This window comes from Gadus chalcogrammus, chromosome 6 (genome assembly GCF_026213295.1).
Source record: "Gadus chalcogrammus isolate NIFS_2021 chromosome 6, NIFS_Gcha_1.0, whole genome shotgun sequence".
Taxonomy (NCBI): domain Eukaryota; kingdom Metazoa; phylum Chordata; class Actinopteri; order Gadiformes; family Gadidae; genus Gadus; species Gadus chalcogrammus.
Window position 1 is genome coordinate 20,545,878 of NC_079417.1, and position 16,312 is coordinate 20,562,189.

General features: G+C 44.4%; 1 protein-coding gene across 1 annotated transcript; it reads right to left on the bottom strand.

The window, feature by feature from the left end:
- Window positions 1–1,387: 1,387 nt before the first annotated feature.
- On the bottom strand, window positions 1,388–14,811 carry LOC130384888 (uncharacterized). Its single transcript, XM_056593285.1, has 3 exons — window positions 13,977–14,811; window positions 13,481–13,776; window positions 1,388–1,447 (listed from the first exon to the last, which is right to left on the bottom strand). The coding sequence occupies exons 1-3, from the start codon at window positions 14,803–14,805 to the stop codon at window positions 1,388–1,390; spliced, it is 1,185 nt and encodes a 394-aa protein (XP_056449260.1). The 5' UTR covers window positions 14,806–14,811.
- Between the last annotated feature and the right edge of the window lie 1,501 nt (window positions 14,812–16,312).

Genomic DNA, 16,312 nt, shown 5'->3' on the forward strand with positions numbered 1-16,312 from the left:
AGGAATGAGGGGGGGGGGGGGGAGCTAGCGTGCAAGATGTATGCACAACGTCTGCCATGTTTCTTCACCGCTTAGCTAGAGAACTAGACCGACACAAACCTCCGACCATGGCAGAAGCAAATTTGCAATGAGAAACAGCTGAAGTGGAGACCCGTGTATGGATTCTCGGCCATGGTGGAGAAGGAATTGGGGGAAGAAACGTTGGCTTTGACTCTCTGGAGTCGAGATTGAACTGCAACTTCAGATTGATGTGGAAGGACCAGAGACGTCGGAGAACCCGACGCAGTCGTTTCTTCATAATATCATCTCAAACAACTGCGTCGGGTTCTCCAATGTCTCTGGTTCTTCCACTTCCACATCAATCTGAAGTAGACTGAACTGCGACATGCAGGTGAAAGGGATTGTTGCCTGCGATTTTTGAGTGCGATTTTCTTCCACCAGAGCCCCGCTGCCCGCGCCGAGGCACGGCAACAATCCTCCGGCAGGAGACAATTGCGGTCAACAATCGCGGGCAACATTCCCTTTCTCCTCCATGTCATGGTTCATCTACTTCAGGGAGTCAAAGCCAAAGTTCCTTTCCCCCAATTCCTTCTCAACCGTAGCATTCTCTATGATATGTCTAATGGGCTCTACCACCTCAAAAAGTCTATATGGAAGCAGATCGGGTTGATCCTTGAATGTCCATGCAAGTATAAAAAGTATTTTCAACTATTCCGGTTAGTAGCTTGCACAGCCGTTTAGAGTGGTAGGTTATGTCGTTGGAGACGGTTGATAAAAGTGTTCTGGGAGATAGTTCAAAGAAATAACGATTATCTGAATAGCAGTTACGGTGCACAACAAGCAGACCTAGACCCAGACGTAGCTAACTGTTTACCTATCTACATAGGGGAGGCCTGTCAGGCTAAATGGAAGTATTTAAGGGACAGGTACCAGAGGCAGAGAAAATAAAAAAAAAAAAGATTGTGGATCAGAGGAGGCACCAAATGTCCTTGGAAGTATATGGGGATCCTGTCTATCGTGGAACCCCACGTCCAGGACAGAGAAACAGCTAGTCATTACTCTAGCCCTCAGGAAGAAACTACAGAGACAGCAGAGAGTATATTCAATTCCATATACGAGAGTGGAGGAGAAGGAACAGCAGGTGAGAGTGAGGTAATGATAAGTAGGTTAAATCAAGAGTCATTATGTCAAATTTAGCTCAAGCTGTAGGATTATGAAGTAGGTGATTTAAGACAGTACCCTGCTGTGATGCTATGACACTGAAGGGTTATATCTGTTAACAAGTCTCACCTGGTATGGTAATAGTATGAGCCGTGAGGGTTAATTTATTTAATTGTGTTTTTTGGTCCCTGACAGGCTGCAATTGCTGTGCACAGCAATGCAAGTCCTAGGAGCCAACGTACACCACCACCAACACCGGCACCACCACAACCACCACCACGAGGAGCTACACGAGTCCCAGGGAGGAGGTTGCAGGAGAGCACTGTGAGGCTATAAACAGGGAGCAGGTCGAGCATGAGCTCTTTTTATTAAGTTTTGCCCCTGCACTGCGAAGGCTTGAGCCTCGCAGACTGGCAATGGCAAGGGTGAGGATTACAAACCCTACTTTTTGATATTGAATTCGGCGAATAATAGGATAATATAATGATATAATAGGATAATATTTTTATTTACCAAAAATGTCAATGAAGTTAATATTTGTATGTTATTTAATTCATGTGATCGCAATAAATCAAAACACTGCAATATATGTATTTGCTTCATTTTGTACCAAAGATATTTTTTTCGATTTTTAACTATCTATTATGGTATCCATATGAATCACACTATTTCAAACATTTTGAGATTGCCACCACTGTTTTATTATGTCAATAACTCAATTGTAAGCATGATGGGGTGTAGGGGCTGTGGCAAGGAATCAGAGGGTGGGCTAGTCTTCAGGTGATCTTCCAGTGCAGTCAGAACCTTTGTAACCTGCAGAGACAAACAACAAGAGGAAACATGAGGTATATTCAGATTTTTGTACCATGATGTCAGCATATGTGGAATTCTCATAAATGCCGACTGGATAAATTGTCAAGCTACATTACAGAAAATAATACATTGTGAAATGTTTTTGTTAGTGTTAGATGGTGATGGAATGGAATTGCTTTAGTGGTTTTGGGTAGCTCTTAAAAGAGCTGTTGGTTTGCAGAAGCTGTTGGTGTGCCTCAGCTATCCTGCCAGTGTATTCGGGCAGCTGGAGACATGAAATATGCAGCAAATTTCTCTCTCACAGCCACTGCATCTCTGGTGGCATCGTTGGTACCAAACCTGGGTGCACTCTGAAGGCCTAAAGATGGTTCGGTTGATGCTCCACCAGGTAGCACTGTGTTGCCATCCCACCACAAGAAATTGCGTAGCATGCAGGTGGCCTTCACGATGTTCTCCGCTACCTCAGGAGACACGCCCAGCACCCTTCGATACACCCTCCACTGTGATGCTATTATGCCAAAGGCACGATCTACCATCCTACGCACGTGGGAAAGACGAATATTAAAAACTTTCTTCTCCCTAGTGTTGTGGCCTGGGTAAGGGCACATGATGTTTCGCCACAATAGAAATGCCTCATCTGCCAGGAACACATGTGTCATTGGCACAAGATGTTCTGCGCCTGGGAGAGAGGAGACTGCAGGAATCCCCAGGGTGTTCTGACGCAGGGCAGTACCAAAGGCTGAGGCCGACAGTGTGCCCCCATCGCTGTTCCTGCCATAGGCACCGATATCCACCACCCTGAATCGGTACATTGCATCTACTACTGCAAGTAGCACTATGGAAAATGTTCCATTGTAGTTGTAGTACAAAGAACCACTGGTTGGAGGAGCTTTGATGACGACGTGTTTCCCATCCATTTCACCAAGGCAGTTGGGAAAAGCAAGGTGGCTGAACAAAGCAGCTATCTTCCTCCACTCTGCTGCATCTGTCCTGGGCATGTAATCAGCCAGGAGAGAGTTCCATATCGCCGCACACACCTTGTTTACTATTCCAGCCACAGTGCTGGCACCCACCCTGAAGCTAAAGGCAACAGACCTGAAGGAATCTCCTGTTGCCAAGTACCTTACATTTTAAATGCCCTTGTAAATCTAGACTGCATTTCAGATTTGACTTTAGGCCTATAGGCTACTGTAAAGTTTTGGGCAGCTTGTAAAATGATACTGACTTCGCTATAATCATGGCATGGTATGCTAGATCAAAGAGGGAAGTTAGCAAGTACAACTCACCGTAGACAAATGCAGAGCCGTTCTTCTGGGCTAATGGCCTGTCTGAACTTGGTGTCCAGCTTCGCGATGGATGGCACAACGATCCGCAACAGCTGTTCAAACTGACATTTGTTCAGTCTAAAGTACGCTGCAAATCGCACATCATCGAAACGAAGCTCCTGGACTAAATTATGGTAGGCACCTTGCTGCTGCCTTCCCCGAGTGATATCGTGCACCCACAAACGTGTAGGTACATGATTCTCCTCGTCGTCAGCTAGGGCCAATGCAAGTGCCAATCGCCTGTTTCTTGCCATTTTGTAACAACTGTGGGTAGCCTGGATACGTAGTAGGCGAGTAACTTTGGGTCTAGAATGGGTTCGTTGCTAGGCGGTAGAAAAAACGCTCTCTGCACTTTTAGGAAAAAAAACGCTGCCAACTTCTTTTTTTTGTGCAAAAACGGTCGGCTCAAATTTCCCCTGTCACAAAAAACGCTTGATGTGAACACGGCCTTAAATTGCTGTGCAAAAAAAGCACATCATCCACTGCAGACGGTTTTAGTTGACTCCTTTGCTCCTCAATAACATCTCCAGCACCGGAGATGCCTTGCCCTAAATCGCAAAACCCGTGACCGACCCGCGCTGTTCAGGCGTCCGACCCGACCAGCACCCGTGTCCGACACAGTACATTATTTTCCCCCCGTTTCTTCCAAATTGTGCATGTGCAGGTCACCCGTCGGATACTCTATCCCAGTGGTTTTCAAACTGTGGGGCGCGCCCCCCCTGGGGGGCGCCAGAGTTCTTCAGGGGGGGCGCGACGTGAGAAAAAAATAAACCCGAAAAAAACCCTGAAAGACGATGATTCAAATCATCAGTCGTACTTCAACTTTAGAAGTAACATAACTAAATAAAATTTCGACCGTTTATCTTCGTGCAAACCATTTAACAAATCTACACACTTGTATCTTCAATAATATCTAACAGAATTTCGATATCATTTAAAATGTATTCAGAATCACAGTTTTTAGTTTCATACCGCTCGTTTTTCAGCTGTTTTCATTGAAGACGTCAGCCATTCTACTTCTAGACATCGTAACTCATTCCTTTTTCAACCGTTTACCATCGTTCAAACCATTAAACAAATCTACACAAGTGTGTCTTCAATACTATCTAAACGGAATTTGGATAGCATTTATCATTTTTTTTCAGAATCACAGTTTTAGTTTCAAACCGGCGTCGTTTTCAGTTGCTTATAATAATTTAGGTCAGGGGTTTTCAAAGTGTGAGAGAGTGAGCCCCCCCTCAGAGAAAAAAAATTCAGCTGAGCCCCCCCCCCAATTTCTTTTTCTAAATACCTGTGTTTTGAAAGCTATTTTAATAATTTTACACATTTCAAACATCTCGATCATAATTTCTAAAACATTTGGAACATGTTTTTGAAACATTTGAAACAAATTTTTTAACATATTTTTTAAACATATTTCTGACAACATTACAACATCTTTTTGCGCTTTTAAACAACACAATTTAACAACTTTATCTAAGCATGGTTTTAGCTTAACCTTTTTTAAAATACATTGAACATCTTTATCTGTGTAAACTGCCAGTTTTACAGATTAATTCAGGGTCCCCGACTCTGAATTTTCTGAGTCGAATCAGATCTGCCTTTTCAGTCCAGAGATTCGACTATTCGGCGGGGTTTGTTTACCGGCGTTGCTATGGTGACCTAAATTATTATAAGCAACTGAAACGACGCCGGTTTGAAACTAAAACTGTGATTCTGAAAAAATGATAAATGCTATCCAAATTCCGTTTAGATAGTATTGAAGACACACGTGTGTAGATTTGTTTAATGGTTTGAACGATGGTAAACGGTTGAAAAAGGAATGAGTTACGATGTCTAGAAGTAGAATGGGCTGACGTCTTCAATGAAAACAGCTGAAAACGAAGCGGTATGAAACTAAAACTGTGATTCTGAATACATTTTAAATGATATCGAAATTCTGTTTAGATATTATTGAAAGATACAAGTGTGTAGATTTGTTAAATGGTTTGCCACGAAGATAACGGTCGAAAATTGATTTAGTTATGTTACTTCTAAAGTTGAAGTACGACTGATGATTTGAATCATCGTCTTTCAGGGTTTTTTTCCGGGTTTATTTTTTTCTCACGTCGCGCCCCCCCTGAAGAACTCTGGCGCCCCACAGTTTGAAAACCACTGATTTAGGTCACCATAGCAACGCCGGTAAACAAACCCCGCCGAATAGTCGAATCTCTGGACTGAAAAGGCAGATCTGATTCGACTCAGAAAATTCAGAGTCGGGGACCCTGAATGAATCTGTAAACTGGCAGTTTACACAGATAAAGATGTTCAAATGTATTTAAAAAAGGTTAAGCTAAAACATGCTTAGATAAAGTTGTTAAATTGTGTTGTTTAAAAGCGCAAAAAGATGTTGTAATGTTTCAGAAATATGTTTAAAAAGTATGTTAAAAAATTATGATCGGAGATGTTTGAAATGTGTAAAATAATTAAAATAGCTTTCAAAACACAGGTTTTTAGAAAAAGAAATTGGGGGGGGGGGCTCAGCTGAATTTTTTTCTCTGAGGGGGGGCTCACTCTCTCACACTTTGAAAACCCCTGCTCTATCTGAACAATTGCAGGACTGTGGCCGAGATAACCCCCACTACGAGTCTTTACTTGTTGTGGAAGTACCAGAGACGTCCGAGAACCTGACGCAGTTTTTAATTCATAATATCATCCGGAGATGCACACAGCTTTTGGCCATGATATTATATATTACATTTTATACAACGGGGGACCTAAATCCAGCGATCTGATTGGTTCCCAACTGTTGTATAATGAGCGTATACATAACTGCTATGACGCCCGATCATTTTGTGAAAGTTTGCATATCACTCCGCGCCTGGAAGTAGAAACAGTTACAAAGTAAAACATATGTTGGATGATGGAGAGGATGTAAATGTTGTTACTCCGGGAGTGAGCAAGGCGATGGAGAGACTAACGAAAGCTTAGGCACACGGCGAGTGAACTGCTCCATAGGATAAATTGCCGGCGAACCGCTCTATCGGAGCCTTCTCTCGGAGCCTTCTCTCGGAGGGACGCTGAAGTGTGTTGCATAGCGACCGTCGATGCATAGCGGCAGCCAGGAGGGACTACTTTTTTGTTTTCTTTAAGAAAACGGCTACTTGGTTTCTTTTTAAATGTAGTGTGTCTATGACTTTCGTTTCGCCATAACAGTAACCGTTGTATAAAAGCAATAGATCACTTCAGCCAGTGGCATGTGCTCATTATACCACTGTGAAGGGGGTCGCCGGCCCTCCGCTGCGCGTCGGGGCCGGACAACGCCCCTTAACAGTGGTATAATGAGCACATACCACAGCCTGGCGTGATCTATTGCTTAAATATTATATAGATACCTATATATTATATTATATTATTTAGATATAGAGCTCCGGGAGTCCGCAAACAGCAGCAATCACTTCTCCTCCATGCTACTGTTCACGCTGGACTGCAGGGAGTGAACGCTGATTGGCTGTTATGTTACGTCCCTCAGATTGTGAACGCTGATTGGCATTATGGGAGTTGCCGTCTTCAATCCGCAAGCGCCAAAAATAACCTGTCTGCCTTTTCTTGATCAAGAAAGCACAACATTTGAAATTTATGTTACTATTCTACTAAATATATGACCCACTTCCAATACAGATTCTTGTCTCCTCCTCCATAAAACACTCATTAGTGTTTGCGATAAGAGTACTTGTATGATGATTCACTGTGCTTCTTTTTGCCGTTTCTGACTGAAGCACATGGATTCCAAGAGAGACTAAAGGGCTTTGTTAGCAATCATGAAAAGGGTCTTTCTATTTGATCTGCAAATATACACCGGGGAGTCATCGCAAATGGCCATTTACTAATACAAGAGAGTTCTGCCTAATGTGTGCGTGAACACAAAATCTCTTGTTTATTTTTGACGAACGGCCGGGCCCGGGGAGTGACCATTGAGGTTGAAGCACGAATTATAGCCCCCTGTGGTCAAAGTGGTAGCAAACTTTTTGGAGAACAGTTGGGAAAACTAAAAATAGTGCTGAACATACCCAGGTTTTCTTTGGAAAACCTGGATCGACAAATACAAAACTTGCAGAGTTAAATCGTACCACAAAGCTCACTTACGACTGAATTGGTCAAGCCAGGTTTTCCGCTTTAGTGGGCGTTTAAAAGGGCGTTTATCGCGTCATTTTACTCACCTTTACGAAATGGATAGATCAAGAGGAGTATATTTTACTCAAGAGGAACAGATAGTCATAATGAACTCCTATGAGGAGTTCAAGAATCAGATAAGACCTAGGGGCAACACAGTTGCACATAATAAGGGAGGCATGCTGGCAAAAAACAGCCAATAGTGTAAATTTGTAAGTGAAAAGATTCTGCATGTTCTGCATACTGTCTAAAAAAGAACTACGCCAAATGCAGAATTGTTTGGCATAAATCCCAATAGAGTGATAATGATTTCAAAATGCAAAAGCAACGTCGCACCTGATTTATTCTACAATTTTGATTAGCCTACTATGAGACCCGAACGCCAGCTACTGGGGTTCAAATCTTGCCTATAACCTTTAGTGGATAAGTATTCCACATGACATAACAATTTTAAGCTACACATGAATGCCCATCACTTGAAATTCAAGACTGACGTGCTACCTCCACTTTACCACTCTCTCACAGAGGCGAAGGTTTTCTTTTCATAAATGTGTATAAAATCCTTCCTTGACAGTTTGAGTGGTGCAAAAAACTAGGAAACAACACATTTAGCAATGTATTGAGCACAGCTACAACCTTGCGAAGAACACGGCACAACGTATTTTTTCGCAACAGTAAGTGCACGGCTTCTTTGTGTAGCATTGCCTATGTAAGGTCCAACAAGGACAATCAAATAGCAAATACCCTCTGATAAGAAACTGTGTCCCTCCTAAAAAATATCCTCAGGCAATGCCAAGGGATCGGATCTGTCCCGAAAGACCCTGTCTCCGGAGAGACCCCTGTACGATACGGGCTCGGGGGTCCACGGGAACACCACAAATGGTGAGGCCATTGTCCAAGGAGGGGCTAGGAAGCTGCACTTAGCTTTAAGCAGCCGATCTAACCCGAAAGTCTTAGCTGATAACCTCCCCCTACCAGGTTTGGTCGGCAGCATAAGTCACCATGGTGATACAGCAACGCTAAAAGAGAGCGACTTTCGTGTCACAGTTAACCCAGGCGTTGGGCGCAACATACCTCGCTAACCCACTAATCGAGGTTCGTAGTATACCCCACTGCTTACCTCCGTTTCCATGTGTGCTAATTTTGACAATGGCCAGATGTTGATGTTTAAGTTGTTATTTTTTGTGGCCTTCTCCCTGTGCACTTCCCATTATTAAATAATTAAATATAAAAGTAATTAATAATATTTAAAAGTAAACAATATTTACACTGTCAAGTAAACACAGCCCTGTTCCAGATTATTAAAATCTTAGATGTCGGAAAAACGATTATTTATACCCATTTATATCATGTATTCATAAAATTAACCATTTGGAAGGATTTTTGGTGGAAAAAAGGCAAGTCTTAAACTCAGGATCTAGTTTCCTGCTCTTCACTACAGGGAAATGGGGTTTCGTCAAGCTTATATTGTATACCTACACTATTGTTGTATTGTGTCCATCCAGTATGATTACTGAATGATTCAGTAATCACACTGGATGGACACAATACAACAATAGAGCCATCAGCCCCGATCTAGAATGATAACAGCAAACAAGTGTCCTATTCTAAATTGCTCCATCATCATGGCCATATCATGTCTTATATCGAAGGTAAACAATCCAGCCTACATAAAGTTGATCAATGTGTCAATATGATGCTATATTTTTTAATGAATAAGGTAACCATCCAAATATTTAAGCCACAACAGAAACAACTGCGACAAACTCTGTATAAGAGTGTGTATTGCTCATATACATGCCTTTGTGACCGACGACCGGCGACCACATGGACCTATTAAAGGCGAACTATGGCTGTGTCTCAATTCAGGGGATCCATCCCTCGAAGGCCGACTGCGTCACTGCGACACGTCAAGGCTGTCACATTTCGAAGGCTCCTTCAAATGCGGCCGACAAATGCAGCCTCCTTTCGCCGGATTTGAAGGATCCACCAAGTAGGTCTATCTGCAGCCGGAGCCATATGCCAAACACGCCCATTGCTCGTGTCAAATACGCCCACCGGTTCTACGGTGACCATCATAGGGGAAAACAATAAACAGCCCACAGCGCTCCATTGACTTTGCACAGCGCTCCATTCACTTTGTATAGAATGCAAACAAACTTAATAAAAACGTAATAAAACATGCCTTTCACAAATACACGTTACTTTGTCTAAAGCCACGACTCTTGTCTGTCTAAACGAGCTGTTTGCGTTAAAAAATAATCCACCCGTTGACATCTTAAATGTACACTTTCTGCCTCAGTGATGGATTAAAGGCCCACTATGCAGGATCGGCCATTTCTTCGCTGTTTTCTTGGTTTGCGCACACACTTTTCTCTACACAGCGCCCCCTATATGGAGTCAGTTTCCTGCCATAATTCAAACCTGAAAAAAAAAGTTTCAAAGGCTTGTAAGTCTGGGTTTTAAACTCAACACCTTGTAAAAAAGGTTTTGCAACACTGAAAAAAGAGATTATAACCTGAAAAAAAAAAAAACTAAAATTCAAACATCTGTAAACATAATTTTGTGTTCTATTTTATCTTCTTCATCATTTTCACCAACACATTTTCAAAGTTCAAACAATTTCACCAGCGCGTTTGCAGAGTTTCAAATCTGGCACTGTTCTATAACAGTGTATTTCATTGTTGCCCGGTTTTGCAACCTTGTAAATGGGATTCTGCAAACAGGTGTTCATACATTGAGAAATACGTTTTGAAAGGTTGAATATTTAGTTTTAAAAACTTGTAAAGGTGTACGTTTACGACATTGCAACGTATTTTTTCAGAACTGGCTTTTCAGCACTGACTTTTCAGAGACTTGACCACACAGGCGCAAGCTTTGAGTCACATGAATATTGGCAGTGTTCTGACGCCACTCGTTTTGAAACTCCTGACAGTCGAATCTGAAAAAGACCATTTAGCTCTAAACCTATTGGTTGCTCTCGGCTGACGTACATTCCAATCACAAGTGCCGTTCACCGGGCTGTGCGTGATTGACAGTGCTCTGCCGATGACACGAACAACAAGCGACTTTCGCGGTTGATTTTGATTTCCATTTTCTGGAACCAGAGCTGTGTTCGAAATCGTTCCCTATACACTCGTTCCCTATTCCCTATATAGTGTACATGATATAGTGCACTATATAGGGAATAGGGAACGAGAATTCGGACACTACGCCTAACATTTCTAAACGTCATTTGCGCCAGTAAATGCGCCTGGTATTTGTGTGACGTGATGCGCCGACATCATCTAAACAAACCGGGCTGGAGGTTGTATTGATGTTGAATGTTACAGTTTTTTTCAATTAATTTTGAATGTTAAATCCCAAATAAATTGTTGACATTTCTAAACACAAGCCGGAGACTCCATCATTAAATGTATTCGTTTTCGCGGTTATTCAGCTTCTTCTTCTCCCCTGGAAAAATACAACCGCATTGCATTGTGGTATACGGGAGTAACATGTAGGGAACGTATGTACTATTTTAAGTCCACTATATAGTGCCCTATATAGTGGACCACAGAGAATTCGAACACCCTACAAAATGGCGTGCACCCTATTTAGTGCACTACATCCATGATAGGGAACGATTTCGAACACAGCTAGAGTCTCAACTCCATAGGACGCGACTAGCAAGGACGCGTCCTAGCAAGGCTGCAGCCTTCACTTTGGGAAACAGCCATGGTTCCAGAAAATGGAAATCAAAATCAACCGCGAAAGTCGCTTGTTATTCGTGTCATCGGCAGAGCACTGTCAATCACGCACAGCCCGGTGAACGGCACATGTGATTGGAATGTACGTCAGCCGAGCGCAACCAATAGGTTTAGAGCTAAATGGTCCCGCCCCCAGGAAAGTTTTTTTCTTTTTCAGATTCGACTGTCAGGAGTTTCAAAACGAGTGGCGTCAGAACACTGCCAATATTCACGTGACTCAAAGCTTGCGCCTGTGTGGTCAAATCTCTGAAAAGTCAGTGCTGAAAAGCCAGTTCTGAAAAAATACGTTGCAATGTCGTAAACGTACACCTTTACAAGTTTTTAAAACTAAATATTCAACCTTTCAAAAGGTATTTCTCAATGTATGAACACCTGTTTGCAGAATCCCATTTACAAGGCTTCAAAACCGGGCAACAATGAAATACACTGTTATGGTGCGGCCACACCAGACGCGTATCTCGCGTACTTTTTACGCGAGATAAGCGCGTAAAATGTTGCTTGACCATTTTGTGTCAAAAATGGTCACATACGCGCAATACGCGCCATACGCGCATACGTCACTCGCCTAGATGAGTCCAATGTCCATGCAAGTGAACGGAGCGTTCCCTCTTCGTCATAACTATCAAACCAAATGTTATGTCATGTTACTATTTCCACCCAGAATAAAGAAAGTTGTCGGCCGTGGCTGTGTGTGTGTGTGTGTGTGTGTGTGTCTTGCCCCAGGATGAGGCTCCCCACGGTAAAGGCTCCAACACTTGGGTGTGTGTGTGTGTGTGTGTGTGTTGCCCCAGGATAAGCTGCGCTGGAGTCCGAGGTAGGAAACCCAAACGCCGCCGTGTTTGGGTGATAGAGTTTAGATCGGGTTAGATTAAATAATCTCGGATATAAATAACAATAATCGGGTTAAATAACTTCACATGGTGTGTCTGGTGTGTTTCCAGCATTCGTAGTGTTGATCAGCAGATATATAGTCCGCCAAGACGTTGAGGTTGCTTAGTAACCAGAGACTCTGTCCATGCAAGTGAACGGAGCGTTCCCTCTTCGTCATAACTATCAAACCAAACATCCTTCACATTCACCGAGCGAACATTATGAAAGTAAAATGCACATTTCTCGCTAGAAATGTTTCCATAAAAGCATTTAATGGCGTAACTATGTTACTATTTCCACACAGAATAAAGAAAGATGTCGGCCGTATGCTTCTGTCCAAGCTCACTACTCTCTGCCAGTGACGTCGGGTCAAGCTCAACGCTGATTGGGCAAACGCGGCTATCGTCAGACGCGTATCTCGCGTACTTCGCGTAAAAAGTTCAATTTTTTGAACTCTTGAAATGTACGCAATATACGCGATATACGCGCGTATAGCGCGTATTGCGCGTAAATATACGCGCCACATACGCGCTATACGCGCGTACAATGTTGCTTATACGCTTAATACGCGTGAAACGCGTAATACGCGTATTAAAACTATGGTTCCCTATGGAAAAAATGGCGATTTGAGACGCGAAGTACGCGAGATACGCGTCTGGTGTGGCCGCACCTTTAGGGCCCTTACATAGTCGACGCGACGCTACGCTACGCGTCCAAAAAGCTACGCTACGCGACGCTTCGGCCGCCAGTCTACACAGCATACGCGAACGTCGCGGGCGTAGCGGTGTATTGCACACCACTTACGCCACGGGCGGCAGCAGAATCGCCGGTTTTTTCGCGTCTTATATTGCAGGTGACATTCCGAGTGCCATTCCGATCAAAATGTCTACGGAAGAAGAGTGCATTTTATTGCTCCTTTTACACCGGCAACGACAACGCAGGAAGCGCAGAGATAGGCGGTGGTATGTGCGCCCTTTGAATACCACACGAGATCGGGATGGGGAATTTGTTTCTCTGGTGCTTCCAATGCGAAGCCTGGACGAGGAGAGGCATTTCCAATATTTCCGTATGTCGGCGCCAAAGTTCGATGATCTCCTTTCGCGAGTCATCCGTTACCTTCCCGACTCACACCAAAACCACCGGAATCCGATCGGGGCTACCCAAAGGCTTGCGGTTACCTTGAGGTACCTGGCAACCGGCATCGGCCTGCAAGCTCTTTCGGCGAGCTACAAGATGGGCACCAGCACTGTGTCGGGCATCGTGGAGGAGATGTGTTCTGCCATCTGGGACGCCCTTCAGGGGGAGTTCGTGGCCTTTCCTTCCCGCGGTCAGTGGCAGGACATAGCGGAGGAATTCAGTTCAATTCAGTTCAGTTCAGTGTTCAGTTCAATTCAATTTTATTTGTATAACCCTATTCCGGTCCCCCTCGACATGCTGCCTCCACTCTCCAGGCTGGACCTCTCCGGTGTCAGCGGTCGTATCCACAAAGGAGGCGGGCATGTATCTGGCTCGTTCGGTGGATGCCAGGAAGTTGTGGAGAGCCACGCACGCCTTCACAATCTTCACCGCCTTTTCAGGTTGGCAGTCAATTGGACGGCCAAAGATTCTGAAGCGCGCAGCCAATATGCCAAAGGCATTCTCCACTACGCGTCTCGCCCTGGCCTGTCGGTAGTTGTAGATGCGCTTCCTATCCTGCAGGTTAGTACCTGATGAGAAGACAAATAAGTGTCATGCAGGAACACAGAACGCAATGACGTCAAGTGTGCCATTGCGCGCACTGTGTGCCTGCCTGGCTATGCTATGCATTTTTTTTCGTTAGACTAATTCATGTATAATTAATTAAATCATGTATAATTAATGAATGTAATTAAAACAATAAATAGATATTCAATATTTTTATTCTCACCTGGATAGGGACGCATCAGGTTCACCTGTAGGGGAAAGGCCTCATCCCCCAGAAAAAAATAAGGACTGGGCGTTGTGGTGCCTGGTAGGACAGCAGGGGCGGGTAGATTGAGGTTGCCCTCTGCCAGTCTGGATCCGAAGGCACTGCGACCCAAGACACCTCCATCGCTCTCACGCCCGTATGCGCCAACATCTACATAAATGAATCTGTAGTTGGCATCAGCAGCAGCCATAAGGGCAATTGAAAAAAAACCTTTGTAGTTGTAGTAGTCACTTCCCGATCGTGCTGGAGCTCTGAGTCTGACATGCTTCCCGTCAATCGCCCCGACACACAGGGGAAACTGCCACTGCCTCCAAAATTCCTCCGCTATGTCCTGCCACTGACCGCGGGAAGGAAAGGCCACGAACTCCCCCTGAAGGGCGTCCCAGATGGCAGAACACATCTCCTCCACGATGCCCGACACAGTGCTGGTGCCCATCTTGTAGCTCGCCGAAAGAGCTTGCAGGCCGATGCCGGTTGCCAGGTACCTCAAGGTAACCGCAAGCCTTTGGGTAGCCCCGATCGGGTTCCGGTGGTTTTGGTGTGAGTCGGGAAGGTAACGGATGACTCGCGAAAGGAGATCATCGAACTTTGGCGCCGACATACGGAAATATTGGAAATGCCTCTCCTCGTCCAGGCTTCGCATTGGAAGCACCAGAGAAACAAATTCCCCATCCCGATCTCGTGTGGTATTCAAAGGGCGCACATACCACCGCCTATCTCTGCGCTTCCTGCGTTGTCGTTGCCGGTGTAAAAGGAGCAATAAAATGCACTCTTCTTCCGTAGACATTTTGATCGGAATGGCACTCGGAATGTCACCTGCAATATAAGACGCGAAAAAAACCGGCGATTCTGCTGCCGCCCGTGGCGTAAGTGGTGTATTGCATGTAATGCAATACACCGCTACGCCCGCGACGTTCGCGTATGCTGTGTAGACTGGCGGCCGAAGCGTCGCGTAGCGTAGCTTTTTGGACGCGTAGCGTAGCGTCGCGTCGACTATGTAAGGGCCCTTAAGGTGCGGCCACACCAGACGCGTATCTCGCGTACTTCGCGTCTCGAAGTACGCGAGATACGCGTCTGACGATAGCCGCGTTGCCCAATCAGCGTTGAGCTTGACCCGACGTCACTGGCAGAGGGTAGTGAGCTTGGACAGAAGCATACGGCCGACATCTTTCTTTATTCTGTGTGGAAATAGTAACATAGTTACGCCATTAAATGCTTTTATGGAAACATTTCTAGCGAGAAATGTGCATTTTACTTTCATAATGTTCGCTCGGTGAATGTGAAGGATGTTTGGTTTGATAGTTATGACGAAGAGGGAACGCTCCGTTCACTTGCATGGACAGAGTCTCTGGTTTTTAGCAACCTCAACGTCTTGGCGGACTATATATCTGCTGATCAACACTACGAATGCTGGAAACACACCAGACACACCATGTGAAGTTATTTAACCCGATTATTGTTATTTATATCCGAGATTATTTAATCTAACCCGATCTAAACTCTATCACCCAAACACGGCGGCGTTTGGGTTTCCTACCTCGGACTCCAGCGCAGCTTATCCTGGGGCAACACACACACACGCACACACACACACACACACACACACACACACACACACACACACCCAAGTGTTGGAGCCTCTACCGTGAGGAGCCTCATCCTGGGGCAAGACACACACACACACACACACACACACACACACACACACACACACACACACACACACACACACACACACACACACACACACACACACACACACACACAGCCACGGCCGACAACTTTCTTTATTCTGGGTGGAAATAGTAACATAGTTACGCCATTAAATGCGTTTATGGAAACATTTTTAGCGAGAAATGTGCATTTTACTTTCGTAATGTTCGCTCGGTGAATGTGAAGGATGTTTGGTTTGATAGTTATGACGAAGAGGGAACGCTCCGTTCACTTGCATGGACATGGACTGGACTCATCTAGGCGAGTGACGTATGCGCGTATGGCGCGTATTGCGCGTATGTGACCATTTTTGACACAAAATGGTCAAGCAACATTTTACGCGCGTATCTCGCGTAAAAAGTACGCGAGATACGCGTCTGGTGTGGCCGCACCTAGAACAGTGCCAGATTTGAAACTCTGCATATGCGCTGGTGAAATTGTTTGAACTTTGAAAATGTGTTGGTGAAAATGATGGAGAAGATAAAATAGAACACAAAATCATGTTTACAGATGTTTGAATTTTATTTTTATTTTTTTTCAGGTTATAATCCCTTTTTTACAAGGTGTTGAATTTTCAAACC

What these genes read in the sequence shown, in the direction of transcription:
- LOC130384888 (XM_056593285.1), bottom strand. Translation starts at nt 14,805, where the DNA reads ATGTCTACGGAAGAAGAGTGCATTTTATTGCTCCTTTTACACCGGCAA. An exon ending in CCTGATGCGTCCCTATCCAG is followed by an intron (nt 13,777 to 13,976) that starts GTGAGAATAAAA and finishes TCTTCTCATCAG; the next exon opens with GTACTAACCTGCAGGATAGG. An exon ending in TCGAGGGGGACCGGAATAGG is followed by an intron (nt 1,448 to 13,480) that starts GTTATACAAATA and finishes GGACTCGTGTAG; the next exon opens with CTCCTCGTGGTGGTGGTTGT.